This window comes from Bubalus kerabau, chromosome 1 (assembly GCF_029407905.1).
Source record: "Bubalus kerabau isolate K-KA32 ecotype Philippines breed swamp buffalo chromosome 1, PCC_UOA_SB_1v2, whole genome shotgun sequence".
NCBI classification, from domain to species: domain Eukaryota; kingdom Metazoa; phylum Chordata; class Mammalia; order Artiodactyla; family Bovidae; genus Bubalus; species Bubalus kerabau.
The window spans coordinates 259,167,423-259,191,280 of record NC_073624.1 but is presented as its reverse complement, the minus strand read 5'-3'; the positions used below and the strand labels follow the sequence as shown (position 1 = coordinate 259,191,280).

Sequence of the window (23,858 nt, the reverse complement as noted above, 5' to 3'; positions counted from 1 at the left end):
GCCAGTAGTTTTGATTGCTTACTTTATGCTATACTCTGTTCTGAGTACTTTACATGTATTGTCTAGCTTCATCTAATTTATTACAAAAATATTATAAAGTAGGGACTGTTTTAATCCTCATTTTACTAGTGAGGAGATTGTGGCACTGAAGAATTATGTAGCTTGCCTGATGTCAGAAGCACATGTCAAATTAAAATGTCCTAATAATGGGGAGGATTAATTTGGGGGTTACAAGGCAATTAAGTTAAGCTTTTAGTTATTTTACTGAGCTGAAATTAACAAATGATGTTTTCATTATGTGTTTTTGTTTAATGCATGTGAGTCTATAGATTATTATTTCTAAACTTTCTGAGATAATAATCATTTATTTACTTAACAAATATTTATTGAGTTATTACTAACACCTACCAAGATATTCTAAGTGCTGGCAACAAGCCATGTGCTGAATTTCCTGCCCTAATTGAGTTTATATTCTAGCATTATATTGTACAGATCATCTAGCAATTTGTTTCTCTCATTTTTAGGATTAATCCATACACATAGAAATTCTTTTATGTTTTCAATTAGTATATCATTGTAGAAAAATACACCACAACTGATCAATCTCACTACTGGTAAACATTGAGATATTTATCAATTTTGTATTATTGCAAAGGATTTATCTGAGAACATGTCTCGTTCTCAGATATGTGAAAATTTTTGTCTGGTATATATACTTATGCATTGGACTCCAGGTCTTCTGCATTGCTAAAGATTTCTGACGTAGAAAATCCATTTGTGTAGTTACCCTTTAGGGAGGGAAGAAGTGAAATGGGATATGGAAAAAAGGGAAATGGATATAGAAAACTTCATATTTATCTGCATTGCTATATTTCTTAAAAATATGACTTGAAAAGATACCCCCAAAGTGGGCAATTGTTAAATTCAAATAAAAATATGTTAATAGAGCCTTATTATTTTTTGGTTCCACATTAAAGCAAGTTGAATGTTTTGATTCACTACCTCTTAACTCCATGGGTAATGCTGTATTTTACTGTAACCCTGGTCACAGGATACACCCAGATTGCCAATAAGTGCTCCCGAGACTTGGTACCTCTGTCTGGCTTCAGTTTAACTAAGCCTCTTGGGATTTGCCCTTCAGAAGAAAGAACGTATTTTCTTTAATTTGAGTGAACGTGAGAAATTGTACTTGAGAAACCATAAATGTGAGATTCTATGAGAAGGAGTATAGTGGCTCTTTCCAAAATCATGGCTGGGAAGAAACCAAGACACAGAAGGCAGGTCGCTGTATTTGTATTCTGACAAAAATACATATAAAAAAGGATTTGGAATTTGGATAGTCTATATAGGTAGTTATTTTTAATGTCCTTTTGATTTACATGTTTTTTTAGAAGTCAAATGTAAGCATTTCAGTTTCAATATTACAGGTTAATTCAGTTAATTGGAAATATATTCTTTAGTCTTAATCTCTTGGTCATTGAATTTGAAATCAAAATGTGTCTGCTTCTTATTTTCCCTGAAGAATTTTTGAGCAACATATTTCTTGTGAAACATGCACTGATATCAGTTGATTTGGGGAGTTTTCTTCTTGTTTTTCAGTAAACAGTATACTCTGAATTCTGACTAAAGAAGTGTGTGTGTGTGTGTGTGTGTGTGTGTGTGTGTTTCCCCCCTCTGGCTTTTTCTTTCTAGGATTTCAATGTGCTGTCCACATCTGCGCTGAAGAACAAATCTGGCCTCACTTCTCTGAGTTTAAGGCATTGTATTTTGGAATTAAAGTATTCTTTTTCTCTTATCTATGAATGTTCCCAGAGTTTAATTCTAGGCCATTCCTCTTTCCTTTTTGTGTGTTTTCCCTGAATCAACTGTGACTCATGGTTTTGACTTTCTCTTCCATGTTGATGGCCCTTCTCTTTACAGAACTTCTATTTATAATTTGGTTAGGTTCCAAAAGGTTGGTTTAAGTCTGTTTGCAAAGTGACACTTAAAATGAGTAACTGCTAACACTCTCTCATGGTACTAGGCAGAGTTGATTATTTTTTTCCTCTCTTCTGGCTCATAACTTTGTTTGAGTCATAAGAGACACTTTTGCTTCATGTTCCCAGCTTTTGAGGTCTATATCCCAACTGCTTTGGGGACATGTTCTGTTGGTGGACTGCTTCAAGCTAAACATATTAAAATCTGAGATCATTTTCTTTCCAATAAGCTGTGCCTTTCTCCTTTAAAAAAGATATGTACCATTGATGTCAGTGGGACTCAGAGTCTCTGAAATGTCTATGAGAGATGAAGTGAAAGTTGCTTAGTTATGTCCAACTCTTTGCAACCCCATGGACTACACAGTCCATGGAATTCTTCAGTCCAGAACACTGCAGTGGGTAGCCATTCCCTTCTCTAGGGGATCTTTTCCAACCCAGGATTGAATCCAGGTCTCCTGCTTTGTAGGCGGATTTATTACTGCTGAGCCACCAGGGAAGCCCAAGAATACTGGAGTGAATAGCCTATTCCTTCTCCAGCAGATCTTCCCAACCCAGCAATAGAACTGGGGTCTCCTGCATTGCAGGTGGATTCTTTACCAGCTGAGCTACAGGGGAAGACCAAATGTCTATACGCTCCTATTAATTTTACTTATACATTTATTTATTTTAATCAAATCCTATTGATTCTCCCTCTAAACTTTCTTTGAGGTCTGTTCATTCCTTCTCATAACCACTATGAATAAAGTCTTTTCATAACTAATCATCATATGCTTTATGGCAGAGTGCTCCCTGCATTCACTATTCCAGAGCTCCCGTCTCATATACATACGGCTCCCCCCCACCTCCTGGATTCTTCTTCCTGCAGGACTGTTTTGCACGCCAGTTCTTGGTTTGATAGCCTATATTGATCCAAAATTTATTACTAGGTAGCTTTCACGCTCCTCAAGATGGCACTAAATTGCATAATAATCTGGTTTCATACCAAAGGTTGAAATACATTTTTCTTTTTCCAAAGGGAATCCTGTATTCCATCAAATTAAGGCATTTCCAAATAGACACAGCCTGCACATTCTCTATTCAAGCGTTTACTTCTTCTGGTACTGGCCCTTATCCAGTACTGGTACTGGCCCTTATCCAGTACTGGTACTGGATTGCCTTTTCCTTTCTCATCATATAAATCTTGTTGATATTTCCAGATCCAAGTGAAATTTCTCTGTCTCTCTAAATCCTCTTCAACGTCTTCAGTTTTTAGTCATTCCCCATTAAAATACTTTTATTACAGGCAGAATTCAAACTTAAAAGACTTCAAAAGTCTAGCAAAGCTTCAAGAAGTTTAATCTCATCTCATGCTGTCTGGTTTATTTTGACTTTCACTATTGGCTTGATGAGTCTTCATTGGAGCTTCAGATATGTCTTATCACCCAGTCTCATACCTTCAATTGCATGTAGAACTTTCCACCTGATGACCAAAATCTCAAACAACTGTTACGTTTGGCATATTTTTATGAAGTCTTTTTTTTTTTAATGTACTTTCATGTGTTTAGTATTTGTATATCCATAATGTTAGGTAAAATTTTAAACAAAACTTTTAATGGCTTTTCAATGGCTTTTGAATATTTTATAACATAAAATATTGCCTACATTCAACTATAATTATATACCCTTATGAAAAGGTAAAAAGATAGGACACTGAAAGATGAACTCCCCAGGTCAGTAGGTGCCTAACATGCTACTGGAGATCAGTGGAGAAATAACTCCAGAAAGAATGAAGGGATGGAGCCAAAGCAAAAACAACATGCAGCGGTGGATGTGACTAGTGATAGAAGCAAGGTCTGATGCTGTAAAGAACAATATTACATAGGAATCTGGAATGTTAGTTCCATGAATCAAGGCAAATTGGAAGTGGTCAAACAGGAGATGACAGACGTAAATGTCAACATTCTAAAATCAATGAACTAAGATGGACTAGAATGGATGAATTTAACTCAGATGACCAGTATATCTACTAATGTGGGCAAGAACCCCTTAGAAGAAATGGAGTAGCCATCAGAGTCAACAGAAGAGTCTGAAATGCAGTTCAGTTCAGTTCAGTCGCTCAGTCGTGTCCGACTCTTTGCGACCCCATGAATCGCAGCATGCCAGGCCTCCCTGTCCATCACCAACTCCCAGAGTTCACTCAGACTCACGTCCATCGAGTCAGTGATGCCATCCAGCCATCTCATCCTCTGTCGTCCCCTTCTCCTCCTGCCCCCAATCCCTCCCAGCATCAGAGTCTTTTCCAATGAGTCAGCTCTTCGCATGAAGTGGCCAAAGTGCTGGAGTTTCAGCTTTAGCATCATTCCTTCCAAAGAAATCCCAGGGCTGATCTCCTTCAGAATGGACTGGTTGGATCTCCTTGCAGTCCAAGGAACTCTCAAGAGTCTTCTCCAACACCACTGTTCAAAAGCATCAATTCTTCGGTGCTCAGCTTTCTTCACAGTCCAACTCTCACATCCATACATGACCACTGGAAAAACCATAGCCTTGACTAGATGGACCTTTGTTGGCAAAGTAATGTCTCTGCTTTTTAATATACTATCTAGGTTGGTCATGTCTTTTAATTTCATGCAGTACTTGGATGTAATCTGAAAAACGGCAGAATGATCTCTGTTTGTTTCCAAGGCAAACCATTCAATATCATGGTAATCGAAGTCTATGCCCCGACCAGTAACACTGAAGAAGCTGAAGTTGAATTGTTCTATGAAGACCTACAAGACCTTTTAGAACTAACACCCAAAAAAGATGTCCTTTTTATTATAGGGGACAGGAATGCAAAAGTAGGAAGTCAAGAAACACCAGGGGAAACAGGCAAATTTGGCCTTGGAGTACAGAATGAAGCAGGGCAAAGACTAAGAGTTCTGCCAAGAGAATGCACTGATCATAGCAAACACCCTCTTCCAACAACACAAGGGAAGACTCTACACGTAGACATCACCAGATAGTCAACACTGAAATCAGATTGATTACATTTTTGCAGCCCAAAATGGAGAAGCCCTGTACAGTCAAAAAAAAAAAAAAAAAAAAAAGACTGGGAGCTGACTGTGGCTCAGACCATGAACTCCTTATTGCCAAATTCAGACTTAAATTGAAGAAAGTGGGGAAAACCACTAGACCATTCAGGTATGACCTAAATAAATTCCCTTATGATTATACTGTGAAAGTAAGAAATAGATTTAAGGGCCTAGATCTGATAGACAGAGTGCCTGATGAACTATGGGTGGAAGTTTGTGATATTATACAGGAGACAGGAATCAAGACCATCCCCAAAAAAAAGAAATGCAAAAAAGCAAAAATGGCTGTCTGAGGAAGCCTTACAAATAGCTGTGAAAAGAAGGGAAGCTAAAAGCAAAGGAGAAAAGGAAAGATATACCCATTTGAATGCAAAGTTCCAAAGAAGAGCAAGGAGGGATAAGAATGCCTTCCTCAGTGATCAACACAAACAAATAGAGGAAAACAATAGAATGGGAAAGACTAGAGATCTCTTTAAGAAAATTAGAGATACCAAGGGAACATTTCATGCAAAGATGGGCTCAATAAAAGACAGAAATGGATGGACCTAACAAAAGCAGAAGATATTAAGAAGAGGTGGCAAGAATACACAGAAGAACTGTACAAAAAAGATCTTCACGACCCAGATAATCACAATGGCATGATCACTCACATTCACCTAGAGCCAGACATCCTGGAATGTGAAGTCAAGTGGGCCTTAGAAAGCATCACTCTGAACAAAGCTAGTGGAGGTGATGGAATTCTAGTGGAGCTATTTCAAATCCTAAAAGATGATACTGTGAAAGTGCTGCACTCAATATGTCAACAAATTTGGAAAATTCAGCAGTGGCCACAGGACTGGAAAAGGTCAATTTTCATTCCAATCCCAGAGAAAGGCAGTGTCAAAGAATGCTCAAACTACCACACAATTGCTCTCATCTCACACACTAGTAAAGTAATGCTCAAAATTCTCCAAGCCAGGCTTTAGCAATACGTGAACCATGAACTTCCAGATGTTCAAGCCAGTTTTAGAAAAGGCAGAAGAACCAGAGATCAAATTGCCAACATCTGCTGAATCATCAAAAAAGCAAGAGAGTTTCAGAAAAACATCTACTTCTGATTTATTGACAATGCAAAGCCTTTGACTGTGTGGATCACAATAAACTGTGGAAAATTCTGAAAGAGATGGGAATACCAGATCACTTGATCTGCTTCTTGAGAAATCTGTATGCAGGTCAGGAAGCAACAGTTAGAACTGGACATGGAACAACAGACTGGTTCCAAATAGGAAAAGGAGTATGTCAAGGCTGTATATTGTCACCCTGCTTATTTAACTTATATGCAGAGTACATCATGAGAAATGCTGGGCTGCATGAAGCACAAGCTGGAATCAAGACTGCCAGGAGAAATATCAATAACCTCAGATATGCAGATGACACCATTCTTACGGCAGAAAGTGAAGAAGAACTAAAGAGCCTCTTGATGAAAGTGAAAGAAGGGAGTGAAAAAGTTGTTAAAGCTCAACATTCAGAAAACTAAGATTATGGCATCCGGTCCTATCACTTCATGGGAAATAGATGTGGAAACACTGGAAACAGTGGCTGACTTTATTTTGTGGGGCTCCAAAATCACTGCAGATGGTGATTGCAGCCATGAAATTAAAAGACGCTTACTCTTCGGAAGGAAAGTTATGACCAACCTAGATAGCCTATTAAAAAGCAGAGACATTACTTTGCCAAAAAGGCCTGTCTAGTCAAGGCTATGGTTTTTCCAGTGGTCATGTATGGATGTGAGAGTTGGACTGTGAAGAAAGCTGAGTGCCGAAGAATGGATGCTTTTGAACTGTGGTGTTGCAGAAGACTTTTGAGAGTCCCTTGGACTGCAAGGAGATCCAACCAGTTCATCCTAAATGAGATCAGTCCTGGGTGTTTTTTGGAAGGACTGATTGTTGAAGTTGAAACTCCAGTACTTTGGCCACCTGATGTGAAGAGCTGACTCATTTGAAAAGACCCTGATGCTGGGAGGGATTGGGGTCAGGAGGAGTAGGAGACAACAGAGGTTGAGATGCTTGGATGGCATCACTGACTCAGTGGACATGGGTTAGGGTGGACTCTGAGAGTTGGTGATGGATAGAGAGGCCTGGCGTGCTGTGGTTCATGGGGTCGCAAAGAGTCTGACACCACTGAGCCACTGAACTGAATTGAATATACCTTTAATTTTAAATATTTTAAATTTTTTATTATAAATGATACTGACACATTTTTGGATATAAATATTTCCCTCATTTCAATGATTTCTTTAGAAATAAAGCTATCAGTTTTAAAGGAATGAAAATATTATAGGTGAAAAATTCATTTTGTCAAATTACTTCAAGGGAGGTGTTATTATCATTTCAAATCAAAATTTTGTCAGAATGCCTATATTTATTGTTAAAAAGCAGTGAGTTAATAGTTTTTTCTATTAAGATGTTCAGTTCTGTTCAGTCTGTCAATCGTGTCTGACTCTTTGTGACCCCATGGACTGCAGCATGCCAGGCCTCCCTTGTCCATCACCAACACCTGGAGCTTACTCAAACTCATGTCATCGAGTCAGTGATGCCATCCAACCATCTCATCCTCTGTTCCCGTTCTCTTCCCACCTTCAATCTTTCCCAGCATCAGTATTTTCAAATGAGTCAGCTCTTCGCGTCAGGTGGCCAAAGTATTGAGTTCCAGCTTCAGCATCATTTCCTTCCAATGAATATTCAGAACTGATTTCCTTTAGGATGGACAGGTTGAATCTCCTTGCAGTCCAAGGGACTCTCAAAAGTCTTCTGCAACACCACAGTTCAAAAGCATCCATTCTTCGGCACTCAGCTTTCTTCACAGTCCAACTCTCACATCCATACATGACCACTGGAAAAACCATAGCCTTGACTAGATGGACCTTTGTTATAAAAGTAATGTCTCTCTTTTTAATATGCTGTTTAGGTTGGTCATAACTTAGTTCTGAGGCGTAAACATCTTTTAATTTCATTGCTGTAGTCACCATCTGTAGTGATTTTTGAGCCCCCCAAAATAAAGTCTGTCACAGTTTCCACTGTTTCCCAATATATTTGCCATGAAGTGATGGGACCAGATGCCATTTTCTTAGTTTCCTGAGTGGAGTTTTAAGCCAAATTTTTCACTCTCCTCTTTCAGTTTCATCAAGAGTCTCTTTAGTTCTTTTTTGCTTTCAGAGTCCTCTGTAAAATGGAGGTAATAATAATATATACAGGTTTGTTATGAAGATTTAATGTTGATGGGGGTTCTGCTGCTCACAGCTTATAAAATCAATACTCACAATCGTAGGGAGGAAAGGTGCTTTTAATCTGAATGCTGGCAAGATGGTAGACTCAGAAATATGGTGGATTTGAAGAACGGTGGACCCAGTGTTCCTCAAAAACCACCTCTGAAGATTCTGCTTAACCATGAAACTATTTTTTTTAATTTAAATTTATTTATTTTAATTGGAGGCTAATTACTTTACAATATTGTATTGGTTCTGCCACACATCAACATGAATCCACCACGGGCATACACTTGTTCCCCATCCTGAACCCCCCTCCCATATCCCTCCCGTACCATCCCTCCGGGTCATCCCAGTGCACCAGCCCCAAGGATCCTGTATTGAACCTGGACTGGTGATTCACTTCTTATATGATATTATACATGTTTCCATGCCATTCCCCCAAATCATCCCACCCTCTCCATCTCCCACAGAGTCCAAAAGACTGTTCTATACATCTGTGTCTCTTTTGCTGTCTTGCATACAGGGTTATCATTACCATCTGTCTGAATTCCATATATATGCTTTAGTATACTGTATTGGTGTTTTTCTTTCTGGCTTACTTCACTCTGTATAATAGGCTCCAGTTTCATCCACCTCATTAGAACTGATTTAAATGTATTCTTTTTAATGCTGAGTAATACTCCATTGTGTATATGTACCACAGCTTTCTTATCCATTCATCTGCTGATGGACATCTAGGTTGCTTCCATGTCCTGGCTATTATAAACAGTGCTCTGATGAACATTGAGGTACACGTGTCTCTTTCGATTCTGGTTTCCTCGGCGTGTATGCCCAGCAAGGGATACAAGGAGGAAATCTTAGATATTCGTTGAGATAGGGGATCACAACTGTCCCCATCTCCCATGGTGTGCAGACTTGTGTGCAGGTTTTTTGACTTGTGATCTTCCTCTGGCTGTTACCTTGTTCACAAGGTTTGGTCACACAGTTTGGGAGATTACTGAAGGGAACACTATGGAAGAGATCTGGTCATCTGTTAATCACTTATTCTTCATGTCTGTTTCATTGATTGCTGAAAATAATGGAGAAATTAGGCAAGGTATCTTGTGATTAAAAGGTTTGAGAGGTGATCTTGGGCTGGAGATGAATGGAGCATGGAAGTTCCTGGCTTAACGTAGACAGAAGTGTCAGCCTCTTGCAGAGGGCTCTTTCTGGCAAAAAGCTGGTTACAAATCCCCATTTGACAGAACATCATTCCATTTCTATGGGATTAGTGGTGAAGGTCTATCTTTTGTAACTTCATGCTGACAAAGGGTGCTGTATTCTCAGAGTGGAAGATGTCAACGTGGGGCTATGCTGGCAGTTTTAGTTGTTTGCTTACATATAGGAAGAGAGCAAGCTACAGTTCTTTTCATGCCCATGAAGATATAGATTATTATGAGTAATAGTGTTAATCTCATTCTGTTGAGAACAGTTCTTAGAATTGTATGAGCTATAGTCTCAGTACTGCTTAAGGTGAAGCAGCTTATATCATGACTATAGTATGGTAATCATGCAATTAGTTTCTTCTTCCTTTGGTGGCAGTTTCCATATCTGGAGAGCAACTAAGAAATGGGCACCAGACACTGAGTCTGTGACTCTATTGTCCTGATCGTTAACTATTCAGATTTTTACTTGGGGGTGAGGACTCTGCAGGGTTCTACTTGATTCCAGTGTCTGTAACTTTTTTTTCTTTTTTTTTTTTTTTTTGGATACTGCTCAACACAAAATATGTAGTCAATATGTGGTAGTTATTAGGATTGTAATTGGCTATGTATTACACAAATTATATATATATATATATATATATATATATATTCCTTTTACATACTTTCACTTTAGACTTCATACATTTACTGGCAAAAGAGAATTTCTCAAATGGTTTCTTTAACTTAAGGCCAGAAACTTTCCACATATTCAAAACAGCTTTAAATAAGGATGCCCCAAACAGTAAAACAGAGAGCACTTTATAGTTTCTATCATTATATCACCTAGGCCACATTTCTTCTTTTCCTTGAAAAGTCTTTAAACCTATAGCAACACTGTTAGTCAGTTTCCTAAGCTCTTCTTGCAGTCATTCCTCACAGAAAAACATGCACGTCTGAAGGTGCTTCCATTAAACTCAGTGAAACCTGATAGGGAGGCACCTAGGTTTTGCAAAGCCTAAAGTTCATACAATTTTAGAATTTTAAAATAAAAATAATAAAAATTGTAAATTAAAAAAATTGCCAACATCCCTGCTAGGTCCTTGCAACAGGATGGTAGGAGCCCTAAAATTTCATAAGAAAGTCATAGAAAATTGACTGTTGCTTCTTTCCATGCCCCACTGCATTTAGCTTACCCTTCACACAATAAATGCTCGGTAAGCCGTGGTGTTGGAGAAGACTCTTCAGAGTCTCTTGGACAGCAAGAAGATATAACCAGTGAATCCTAAAGGAAACTAGTCCTGAATATTCATTGGAAGGGCATCCTGAAGCTGAAGCTGCAGTACTTTGGCCACCTGATGCGAAGAGCCCGTTCATTAGAGAAGACCCTGACTGGGAAAGAATGAGGGCAGGAGAATAAAGGGATGACAGAGGATGAGATGGTTGGATGGCATCACTGACCCAATGGACATGAGTTTGAGCAAGCTCTGGGAGATGGTGAAGGACAGGGAAGTCTGGCATGCTGCTGTCCATGGGGTTGCAAAGAGTCGGACATGACTGAGAGACTGAACAACAACAACACATTTGTTGGGGCTTCCTTGGTAGCTCAGTGGTAAACAATATGCCTGCCAATGCAGGAGATGCAGGGTTGATCCCTGGGTCGGGAAGATCCTCTGGAGAAGGAAATGGCAACCCACTCCAGTATTCTTGCCTGGGAAATTCCATGGACAGAGCAGCTGGTGGGCTACAGAACATGGGATCACAAAAGAGTCAGATATGATTGAATGACTAAACAAGTACAACAGCAAAACATTTGTTGACTAGGAATTGAGACTTGAATAGGAACTGGAGAATTATCTCAGGTGACTTTGATATTGTATATAGAAAAAAGTGTTAATAACATTCACAGTGATCCCCACATACCAGTGAGGTAGAAATAACATCTGCTGTCAGCATGTTCAATGGAAAGGGCAAAATTCAGCCTTGATTTTTCTTCTGATACCCATTAAAGCCCCTTGATGTAAAGACTGCAAAGCGAGCATACCCAGCTCTAAGAAAACTTGCTTCATTTCCATTAACCTCACAACTTGAAATATTCACTTACCAGTTTCTCTTTTTCCCTGGAGAAGGGAATGGCAACTCACTCTGGTATTCTTGCCTGGAAAATTCCATGGACAGAGGAGCCTGATGGGCTACAGTCCCTGGGGTCACAAACAGTTGGATACGACTAAGCAACTAACACGCACAGTTTCTCTTTTTATGTTCTTACTCTTGTGGGAATGCAGAAGTTGACTGCCAGTTTCATTGATAGAATGGAAGCTGATTTTAGTCATGACTGAGAGTACTTTAATAGTTTAAAAAAAATTCTTGATCTACTTAATAAGGAATAACTTTTAAAGCTTCTTTTCCAGTTTGGGACGACTGATGATTAAGAGTCTATGGGATTATTCCTGGCCAGGTTAAGCTCTCTCACTAGAAGTAAAAAACAGTTTCCAAGTATTATGAAATCCAGATAGCTAAAGTTCTGTTTTAAGGTTTGATTGCCAAAGGAAAACAACAACAAAAGAGGTGAATAGTACCTAACTGATTCATGCTAAATGTGACTATGGTAAAGGTCACATTTCTTTGTTAATAATTGCTCAGTCATGTCCAACTCTTTGTGACCCCATGGACTGTAGCCCAGCCTTCTCCGTCCATGGAATTCTCCAGGCAAGAATACTGAAGTGGATTGCCATTTCCTTTTCCAGGAGATCATCCCAACCCAGGGATTGAACCCAGGTCTCCTGCATTGCAGGCAGATTCTTTACCTTCTGAGCCACCAGGGAAGCCCAACTGTGACTATAATAAGCATCAAACTCCTTTATAAATTCTGGAGGGTCTGTTGCTGCAATCTGCTACTTTCTAACCATAAAGCTTCTTATTTTGGAAACTTAAGATTTTAGCAAGCTACCCTGCTGCAGTCATTGTGGCTTTAATTATTACCCTTTCATAAAGTCTACTTGTTTATTTCTTACAAGAAAGGACTTCAGATTAGAGTATATATCTGTATCTTTCACAGCCACTGAACCTCTATTTTACCTGAACACCTTGTTGAGAACTATTTAGGATACTGGCTTCTTTTTTCCTTTACAATAAAGAACAAAATGTTCTCGGCATGATGATTCCACTTAGGAATGGATAGATTCTCACATACTTAAATCCTGAAAGGTACAGGAGATGGTCTGCTCTAAACGACAGGTTGTCATGGTTACACTCTTGTGTGGTTCAGATGGGGAGAGGGGCCAATTATCAAGTTTTGTTTGGTTGATTTTAAGTAGTTTGTTACCTGGATACTTAACAAATAAGAAAACAGGAAAAAAAATTTTTTTAAAAGACTTGTTTTCTTCTTCCCTAGAAAGGAAACTGTCATCATGGAAAAGGAAAGAAAACAACAAACCTCAAATTCCAAACAACATGGTAAATTATTTCATTCAGATAAAGAGTTTCTAAACTGTTGACTTTGTTTGGAGACTAGCACAAGGCCTGTGAACCGAGATAGCTTTCAGGCTATGCATTGGATTTTTTTGTTTAACTCTGCTGATCCTATAATACCAGCTTTAAATAATTCTCCTCCTCCTCTCCAAATTTGTCTGGTACTTTTCAAATTTGTATGTGTGTATATTTTAATAGTGACTCTTTTTGTCAGTTTTGCTGCTTGGCCTTCCCCCTCCCTCCCATGGTGGAAGTGGGATTGTTAATTAATGATATTCCAGAGGCAATTTCTGGAGTGACTATTGGAAAACCCTTCTTAATTAACAAAATGATAAATTCCCCACTGCAGCAGTGCTGCGGCGAAGTTCATCTCTGTCACTCAAAATCCATGCTTCTAAAACATCCTCCGACGTTTTTGTGAGGATGTTGGGCACTTAAGGTCTAGATCTTTTATCAAAGCTTCCACAGCAAGATGGAGAAGGAGAAATGAAGAGTGAAAGAAGAACTGGACAAAATTAAAATGCTATTCTGTCATTGTGATAGTTCATATGGGCACTGACAGGAGAGCATTTTAATTTTGTCAAGTGTGTCTGCTACTCATTTATTCCATCTCCTGCTTGTTATCGAAGTTTCAGATTAAATGTAAAGATATGAATGTATTGCCATAATAAATTTATAAGTGGATATTTAAAGAGCAAAGATTTGAATGACACAAATGAACCTCAATGTAGCAGTAAAGTAGATAGGATTTGCAGAAAGATGCCACAAAAGTCAGAAATGATTGCTGGAATCGCCTTAATTAAAAAAAAAAAAGAAAAGAAAAACTTGAGCTGTGTGAGCTGCCACAGAAGGTATCTAATATGAAAGTAGGCTTACATTACATTATTTATGCACTTTGAAATAATCTAATAAAAGCTTTAGAAAATCTGATTAAACTGTATTATTCACATGTAAGGCAAATACTTAGACAGTGGAAAACTAAGCTGTTTAATTTGGGGGGCAGAAGGTAAGATTCCAGACAAAGTTAAACAGCATGCTTTTAAAAAAGTATGAATTTATTTGTAAGATACCTATAAAATACAATTCTCTTTTTGAAATTTTATTTTGTTAAGTGAATAGTAATCCCAGTGTGATAAACTATAGAGGTAACACTTTCTGAGGATGCTTTATTTTCCTCCCACAAGGGACTCAGTATTTGTTTAAATTTCACAGCAAAACCATATAATCTGAGAAGCTCTTGCGGCATTTGCATAACATTGGTATTCACATTAAGAGAGAAAGTGATGCTGTGAGGCACCCAACTACTATTACACCAAGTATGGCTAAGACCCAGAGTGCAGTGCTGGGAAGAAGCAACGGGGAGTTAAAATAAGGACACAGGGATAAATTCTCTGACATGATCCTGAGCAGACCTGACTTTTGTAATGACACTCAAACAGCAGATAACCCTGAAGGCAATCTGACAAAGAAGAATAAGGTGGTCATACCAGCAGATATGAAAGGAGATGAGTAAGCTTTCCTGAAATGTCTGAACCACTATTGAAAAGCATGTCCTTCGACTGTGACCACCATTTCTTTTTTCTTCTTATGCCTGCTGCCTTCCGGCTAAAGTAAGGATTCACTTTTGCTTATCTGCTTTAACACAGAAGAACCCTAGTGAGGATAAAGTTATAAGGATTGGAAGGGAGAGGGAAAGAAAGATGTGTACAAAAATAGCAATAAAAGTTTCAGAATAATAACATAAGAAGGTCCATGGGTTTTTTATTTTATCCAAATAAATATTAATTTCAAAATAATATCTGACTTGAACTTAAATGGAGAGGAAGAAGAGGAAAATGTTCCTCACCTAGCCTCTGATCCAGTATGCTGTTTTTGGTTGAGTATAGACAGTAAAGCGTAGGAGCAGTTCAGTTAAGATATTTAAAGATGTCTTAAAGGACTAATAAAGCTCATGCTTTTAAAGGACCTACTCATTAAGTCGGTGAGGGGAGAATGTTGGGCACTTCAGCAAGTGACCATACCAACAAATTTTGCCTAAGTAGTAGATGTTATGTGGTAGATTCCCCACTAAGCTTTCAAACAGTTCAATTAGGCGCTATTATAAAGTCAAGCTAACATGAAGCATTATTATTTTTTAACCAGTTGTAGGAAAACTCATTTTAATATATGGCACAGATCTTTGATAAGCAATGTGTGAAACTGGATTTCCAAAATGTGGATATGTAGCTTGCCTGGAAAATCCCATGGACAGAGGGGCCTGGTGGGCTGCAATCCATGGGGTCGCTAAGGGTCGGACACAACTGAGCGACTTCACTTTCACTTTTCACTTTCACACATTGGAGAAGGAAATGGCAACCCACTCCAGTGTTCTTGCCTGGAGAATTCCAGGGTCGGGGAAGCCTGGTGGGCTGCCATCTATGGGGTCGCACAGAGTCAGACACGACTGAAGCAGCTTAGCAGCAGCAGCAGCAGCAGGGCCAAAATTTATAAATTGGAACTGAAGAGGCAATCTGTAAGTAATCTTTCTCATAGCCTCCTCCTTTACTGAGTAGTTTCAGGGACGTGGGGCAGGAAGAAATCTTGATAATCAGTGATCTCCTAACCTCTTCATTAAAGTCAAATGCTTTTATAAAAATGCTAGTTCTTTGAATTTCTTCTATCCCTCGATAGCATCTGGGTTGATTGGTGGCAATCCAGGTGCCCAGTGGTTAAGAATCCGCCTCCAAAGCAGGAAACGTAAGAGATGTGGGTTTGATCCCTGGGTCAAGGAGATCCCCTGGAGGAGGAAATGGCACCCCACCCCAGTATTCTTACCTTGAAAATCCCATGGACAGAGGAGCCTGGTGGGCTACAGTCTAAGGGGGTTGCAAATAGTCAGACATGACTTCGTGTGTACACACACACACACACACACACACACAGATTGGTGGCAATGAAAATAGTGTGAATAGTTCCAGATGGCTTCTGTGGTTGTCATGAAGGCAACAACTTAAATCCATGGTCCCAGCTATTTGCATGCAGCCTACTAAAACTCACTAAAATTTCTTGATCTTGATTCCTGATCTGTGCTATTTAACTAGTTCCCTTAGAATCTCCATAACCACGAAGGCATGTAGAAACTTCTAAGCCCCTGCTCACAGACCATGGGTAACTAGGAGCATTGTCTCACATTCACATCTCTAGCCACCTCCTTGTACCTTCCTCTTCTTGTTTTTGTTATTTAGTTGCTAAATCGTGTCTGACTCTTTTGTGACCCTGTGAGCTGTAGCCCACCAGGCTCCTCTGTCCATGGGATTTCCCAGACAAGAATACTGGAGGCCTTGCTATTTCCTTCTCCAGGGGTTCTTCCTGACCTGGGAAATGAATCTGCCTCTCCTGCAATCCAGGCAGATTCTATACTGCTGAGCCACCAGGGAAACCCCACTTTGCTGTTCTGCTCTCTCACTTTCCAAAACTAGTCCTAGAATCTTGCAACTTTTATCAGGCTCTGCAGAAATAAGCTTCTTACTATAACGTTCCTGAATTTCCTTATAGATATTTAGAGTTTCTGTAGACTCCTCAAATTTAACCCCGAAAGATCAATAACCTCAGATATGCAGATGACACCACCCTTATGGCAGAAAGTGAAGAGGAACTAAAAAGCCTCTTGATGAAAGTGAAAGTGGAGAGTGAAAAAGTTGGCTTAAAGCTCAACATTCAGAAAACGAAGATCATGGCATCCGGTCCCATCACTTCATGGGAAATAGATGGGGAAACAGTGGAAACAGTGTCAGAATTTATTTTGTTGGGCTCCAAAATCACTACAGATGGTGACTGCAGCCATGAAATTAAAAGACGCTTACTCCTTGGAAGGAAAGTTATGATCAACCTAGATAGCATATTCAAAAGCAGAGACATTACTTTGGCAACAAAGGTCCGTCTAGTCAAGGCTATGGTTTTTCCTGTGGTCATGTATGGATGTGAGAGTTGGACTGTGAAGAAGGCTGAGCGCCGAAGAATTGATGCTTTTGAACTGTGGTGTTGGAGAAGACTCTTGAGAGTCCCTTGGACTGCAAGGAGATCCAACCAGTCCATTCTGAAGGAGATCAGCCCTGGGATTTCTTTGGAAGGAATGATGCTAAAGCTGAAACTCCAGTGCTTTGGCCACCTCATGCGAAGAGTTGACTCATTGGAAAAGACTCTGATGCTGGGAGGGATTGGGGGCAGGAGGAGAAGGGGACGAAGGAGGATGAGATGGCTGGATGGAATCACTGACTCAATGGACGTGAGTCTGGGTGAACTCCTGGAGTTGGTGATGGACAGGGAGGCCTGGCGTGCTGCGATTCATGGGGTCGTCAAGAGTCGGACACGACTGAGCGACTGAACTGACTGGTCTATTCGTGGACCTCACCTTAATTCTCACTCCACTAGAGCTAGGAGAGAAGGGCTTTCTACTTTCTCTTCATATATGGGAAAGATTTACTCTTAAGTCATTGTATTTGGCTGTTTCCAGAGAAACAGAACCAATAGTATCTTTCTCTCTCTCTTTTGCTTCATCTCTATCCTCTCTCTCTTTCTCTCTGTCTAGCTATCCATCTGTCATTTTAAACTTAGAGATTTACTATAAGTAGTTGAAAAAAGTGAGTATGGAGACTAAGAAGTCCCATCATCTTCCATCTGCAGGGTGAGGACCCATGAAGCTGGTGACATAGTTCAGTCTTCCTCCAAAGGCCTGAAACCAGGAGAGCTGATGGTATACATTCTAGTTCAGTCGCAGAGACTTGAGAGCTTGTGAGCTGATGGTGGAAGTCCTAGTCCAAAGGCAGGAGAAGACCAGTGTCCCATCTCAGAAGGCAGGCTGAAAGAAAGAGTTCTCCTTTTCTCCACTTTTTTTTTTTTTTTTTTTTTTTTTTAAATTCAGGCCCTGATTGGATTGGATGATGCCAGTGGATATCCCCATTGGATATTGGGAATGGTGATCTGTTTGACTAAGTTTAGTAGATTCAAATGTCAATCTCATCCAGAAATACCCTCACAGACATATTCAGAAATAATGTCTAACCAAATATCTGGGCTCCTCATGATCCAGTCAAATTGACACAAAAAGTTAATAATCATGGTCATGTTACACTATGCATCATTCTATAAATTCTTTATTTCAATTCAACATTGTTTTCAAAGTCAATTTTAATAAATGTTGATCTATTTTATAAACCTTAATCCTTTATAGCATGTAGCATACATGTGTGCTCAGTCATGTCTGTCTCCTTTGTGACCCCTTCGACTGTAGCCTGGTAGGCTCCTCTGTCCATGGGGGTTCTCCAGGCAAGAACACTGTAGTGGGTAGCCTATCCCTTCTCCAGGGGATCTTCCCATCTCAGAAATTGAATGTGGGTCTCCTGCCTTGCAGGCAGATTCTTTACCATCTGAACCAACAGGGAAACCCTCAAATTTGCCGCTTATTGTAGGTACATTTCTGGACTCTTTATTATGTTCTGTTATTCAGTAAGGTCCTCCTCCTGTTTCTTCTCTTTCTTCTTAAAGATTGTCATGGTTATTTTAGTCCTTTAATCTTAAATACAAATTTTAGAATCCATTTTTTTCAAGTTTTGTGAGTAGTCTGGTCTGGTTTGGGAATCATACTTATGCTTTTATTCTTTTCAAGTCTCTTGAGCAGATTTCGAAGATAGGAATTGTCTGTTTATTGAAGGTTTTTCTGTCATTTCTAGAATCACTTCTAAAATTGTCTGTAGTTCATGGGAGCTGATTTCTGTTCCTATGAACAGAAATCCTATGAACAGTTCATAGGAACTGTTTTTATGGGAACTGATTCTGGATTAAAAATTTATGTTTTTGAATATTCATAACCCCTTTAATTTTTCACTTATTCTTTAGCTAACTTTGATAATGTATATTTTTCTAGAAAAGTAAATGTTTCTTTGAAAATTTTAAATGTCATTTATTTATAGCACTTTGATTTTTAAAAAATCTTGACACTTTTAGTGATTGTATTCATTTTTATAAAATTACTAATACTTTTAATTTGTTTTCTTTTTCTCTCTTTATCAGTCTTATAGGTGTTTCCCCACTAGTTTTTTTTTTTAATGTACCAACTTTCTATATTTTCACACTTACTATAGAAATTGATAATTTCTGTAATTTTTTCTCTTCGATTTACTTTTACTATGTTAATTGTTCTTTGCCTATATCTTACTTTGATTTTATTCTGGTCCTTTGCTGATTTTCTAGGTTCTGTGCTAATTCTTTTGAATCATTTTAATTTTTCAACAAATTTATTTCTGGTTGTAAACTTACCTCTTAATTTTGCATTAGATGCATTCCACAAGTTTTTTAAATGTAATCGTTTCAATTGTTTCATTGGTATTCAATTATCAATTTTATATTTTCCCTTTTACTTTTCATTAAAGCATTGTTTTACAATTTGCTCTTTGTCTCAAACATACACTATGGTATTTTCATTATTCATTGCTTTTTTATTTTTAACTTTTTATTTTATTTTTATTTTATATTGAAGTATAGTTGGTTTACAGCGTTGTGAGAGTTTCAGGGGCATAGCAGAACAACTCAGCCTTAATATGCATTTATCCATTCTCCCTCAAACTCCCCTTCCACCCAGGCTGCCACACACCATTAAGCAGAGTTCCCTGTGCTATACAGTAGGTCCTTGTTAGTTTCCATTTAAAATACAGCAGTGTGTACATGTCGATCTCCAACTCCCAAACTATCAGTTCCCCCAACCCTTTCCCTCTGGTAGCCAAAAGTTCGTTCTCTATGTCTGTGAGTCTGTTTCTGTTTTGTTAATAAATCCCTTTGTATGATTTCTATTTAGATTCTGCATTTAAGGGATATCACATGATTCTTCTCTTTACCTAACTTCATTCAGGTCAGATAGCATGGTATGGGTGGTCGTGATCTTTTTATGTTTGTTGAGGTTTCTATGTGTCCTAACACTAGATCAATGTATAAAGGTTTCTGTGTTTAAAAAGAATTTATGTTTTATATTTGGGGGAATACAGTGTTCTAAATATATCTAATAAGGAGAGACATTTAAATGTGTTGTCCAAATTTTATGTATCTTTTACTTTTTTTGTTGGTTTGTTTTGTCAGTTTCAGAAAGAGAAATGCTAAAATATTCTATTTTGATTGAGGTTTTGTCAGTATTTTTCTCATGATTCTGTAAGGTTTTTCTTTTATCTATTTAGGTATATGCAAAGTCAGTTATAGTATCCTATTTTTTAGGTATATGTAGAGTCAATTAAAACATATGATTGGTGGATTCTTTATTATGTAGCTTCCCTTTTTATCTCCATTAATGCTATTTGCCCTTAATTTTATTTTGTTTGCTATTGATCTTGCTGGATCAACTTTGTTTTATTTAATATTTATTATGAATTAACAGTGTACCTTCTGTCTGAGAAATAGGCGTATTCTCACATTTATCTTGCTACTGAGTGGGATTGTAATCACAACTAAGATACCACTGAACACCATGATATTAACCAACTGTAGACTTCAAATATTGCCTCTTTCTAATGTCATGGACTCACTGTGGGTTTGAATTGTGGATTATCTCTTTCAGGGTCAAATTCTGCATTTAGATTTGTTCCTAAGTCAGTCCTAGATTTTTCCTGTGACTCAGTCTGAAGGTTCCTGGCTAGCCTATGGGTGAGTCAGCTGGGGTAAGACAGAAAACCTTCAAGCGTCCTGTAACCAATATTCACTTTCTCTCATTTACAGTAGATTCCTGGGAAACTGAAGGGTAATGAATAAGTGAACTTGTAGATTTGCAAATTGACTATGTGAGAAGTAGGATGAAGTGTCCCTGAAGACTTTGGAAATGAGGAAAATGAGATTGTCCTGAAAAGTTAAATTAAAAATTTAACATAACTGTGTCAAAGCTGGGAAATGTGAAGTTGCTTCAAAGATACACTGTGGTAAACTCTATTCTGGATAAAGATATTAAACTTGTCCAACAATAAGAGGAGTAGTTGACCATGAAGTCTAGAGAAAGAAAGGTCACAGAGATAAGCTTTGGGTGTGTCCTCGCTTCTTTCCCAAGGGATGGAGTCTTCCATAGCTAAATGGTTTTTGAGCTATGTGGTCCCATTTGCTAAACCATGATTTCTAAAGGAAAGACTACAGCAGGTTGTAGCCAACAATCTTTAAGTATTCCAAACCTAATAAAAAGATCATTTTCAATATCTGTAAATGGAGACATAAGACTTTCTTATCCCGATGCCACTAAACATTGATTTAGCTAACTAAATTATCTTGTTCTAATTCCATGCTCATTGAGAAAGCTCTTTATTTTTATTTAAAAGTCTGCTTTTAGGAATAAAATTGACCCATCATCTGGACAATTCTGATTGCTGAAATGTATTTCTCATTGTAAATTAGCAATAGTATTCTGTTTATGAACTTACTTCTCATATGTCCTTTGGAAAAAAACAGACTGCATATAGTTCAAAAAGGATGGGTCTTTTCATTTGGAAAATATATAGCGTTTAAATGATTATCTGTTCTCTCATATTATTATACTTTAACAAATGTCATTAATTTAGGTAGCTTGCTATATTTTGCTATACAGACAACGTGATAAGCATACTTTATGAACACATGCAGTGGTGTCAGTAAGATAAGTTTAAGAAGTTATTTCCCATGTTTTTTTTTTATTTAGTATAGTTTATTTACAATATTAAAATTGTTTCAGGTGTTAAAACTTAGTGATTCAATATTTTATAGATTATACTCCTTTTAAAGTTTATATAAAATAATGGCTATTTTTCCCTGTGTGGTACAACATATCCTTGCTTATTTATTTATTTCACACTTAGTAATTTATATCTCTTAATCCCATTCCTCTATCTCGTCCCTCCCCTTTATCTCCCCACTGGTAAGCGGTAGTTTGTTCTCTGTATCTGTGAATATGTTTCTGCTTTGTTATATACATTTTTTCTTTTAGTTTTTTTTTTAGATTAAGTGATAATGTAGCATATTTTTCTTTGTCTGACTTATTTCACTAAGCATAATACTCTCTAGGTCCATCCATGTTACTGCAAATGGAAGAATTTTGTTGCTTTTGTGGCTAATATTTGATTGTATGTAATCCGCATCTTTTAGCCAGTCATCTGTTGATGGACACTTGGATTGCTTCCATATCTTGACTATTGTAAATAATGCTGCTATGAATATTGAAATACATGTATGTTTTCAAATTTATGTTTTCATTTTATTCAGTTGTATACCCAGAAGTGAAATTGCTGTGTGGCATGGTAGTTTTATTGGTTTTTGGGGGAACTTCCTTGCTGTTTTGCATTGTGGATGCACCAATTTACAATATCATGTACCTTGTTTTAGAGCTCCTTTTCCTCTACTTTCTACTGGGGTTCCCTTTGCCCTACAAATGTCAACATTTGTTATTTCTAGACTTTTTGATGATACCCATTTTGATAAGTGTTAGGTGATATCTCCTCTGGAGAAGGCAATGGCACCCTACTCCAGTACTCTTGCCTGGAAAATCCCATGGATGGAGGAGCCTGGTGGGCTGCAGTCCATGGGGTCACTAAGAGTCGGACACGACTGAGCAACTTCCCTTTCACTTTTCATTTTCATGCATTGGAGAAGGAAATGGCAACCCACTCCAGTGTTCTTGCCTGGAGAATCCCAGGGACGGGGAGCCTGGTGGGCTACCGTCTATGGGGTTGCACAGAGTCAGACATGACTGAAGCGACTTAGCAGCAGTAGCAGCAGCAGCAGCAGGTGATACCTCCTAGTTTTAATTTGCATTTCTCTGATAATTAGTGATGTTGAACATTTTTTCATATGCCTGTTTACCGCCATGTTTAATTTCAAGGAGAATGCGCCTATCATAGTCGCATGAGTACTCTGACACATGTGAAGCTGTATTGTATTGGAGTTTATATCACACTGTGTATGTGTATATCTACAACTATACATATGTGTGTGTGTGTGTGTGTGTGTTGTGTGTGTGTGTGTGTGTGTGAGATATTACACTGGAACTTGTGTAACAGTCTCATGACTGATTCAGTAGAGAAATTTTCTTAGATGGATTTGCTTTCTGACCCTAAAAAAATTAAGTATTAGAGACTGCAAGTCTAAGGAACAGGGCCTTGATTAAGGAAAATTCTCAAAGACTGTACATAACTCTGAGGCTTTCTGTGAGAACCTTCCCAGGTGACATTCTGAAATCATTATATACTTAAAATGGATACTATCCTTTCAATTATTTATTTAAATAGCTGACAAAAAATTTGTAAAACTGCTTAATGCTCCTCACTGTAATTTATCTACCAATACTCTGGTTCCAACACAGCTTTCTGTCTTTCTGTTTAATCCAGAGCTTAATAATTGATCAAGTAACTCCCTCATTACTTATTGTGATTCCTGGCTATACTTCTCACTCGCATAGTCTTTGAAATCTGCCTGGTACACAAGGACTGTGGTTGAATTTACTGCAGCCACTTTTCTGAAGACTACTATCCCCCTGCAATTCACCTAGTAACAGCAGGGACAACCATTTTCATATAATGTGCTTCTATTCACCTTGCCACAGTTGATTAGTCCAAAGTTATACATTTTACCCGAGCTAGGCATTAGAAGTGTTTGGACTTATACCTAATACACTATAGCATCACTCTAATTATTCTTTTATAAACACCTAAAAAAGTTTTTTTATTTCAAATGACTTAGGAAGCAGAGAGAGTAGGTCTATACTGAGTTCTTGAAAAAACACATGGGTGAAAAGAGATGTAGTTAATGACAGACTAGGAGAGAAGTCTTTCCAAATTATATATGATGCTTTAGTCCTTGGTTTAAGGATATTTATTCCAGTAGCTCAGCTGCATGCCTCTTCTTGAGTTCCTTTACCTCTGTACTAAATCTTTGCCTTTTTTCCTTGAACCTAGTTAAAAAC

The 23,858-nt window shown here is 38.2% G+C and overlaps 1 protein-coding gene across 17 annotated transcripts in view; it reads left to right on the top strand.

Annotated features, from left to right (window-relative positions):
- The window catches only part of LOC129639166 (uncharacterized), a 290,740-nt gene that overhangs the window by 187,414 nt on the left and 79,468 nt on the right, over positions 1–23,858 (top strand). For 8 of the 17 annotated variants that reach the window (XR_008708252.1, XR_008708270.1, XR_008708267.1 and 5 more), the window contains one exon: positions 12,849–12,910. The exons of 3 other annotated variants lie outside the window; for them this stretch is intronic. Coding sequence is in view for 7 of the 14 variants with exons in the window: in XM_055564116.1 (XP_055420091.1) it covers positions 12,849–12,910 (62 nt within the window). In the remaining 7 variants the exon portion in view is untranslated. Of the gene's footprint in view, positions 1–12,848; positions 12,911–17,587; positions 18,141–20,662; positions 22,327–23,858 lie in introns of those variants that run through there. 6 more of the 17 variants (XR_008708283.1, XR_008708274.1, XM_055564222.1 and 3 more) reach the window with 4 other exon arrangements.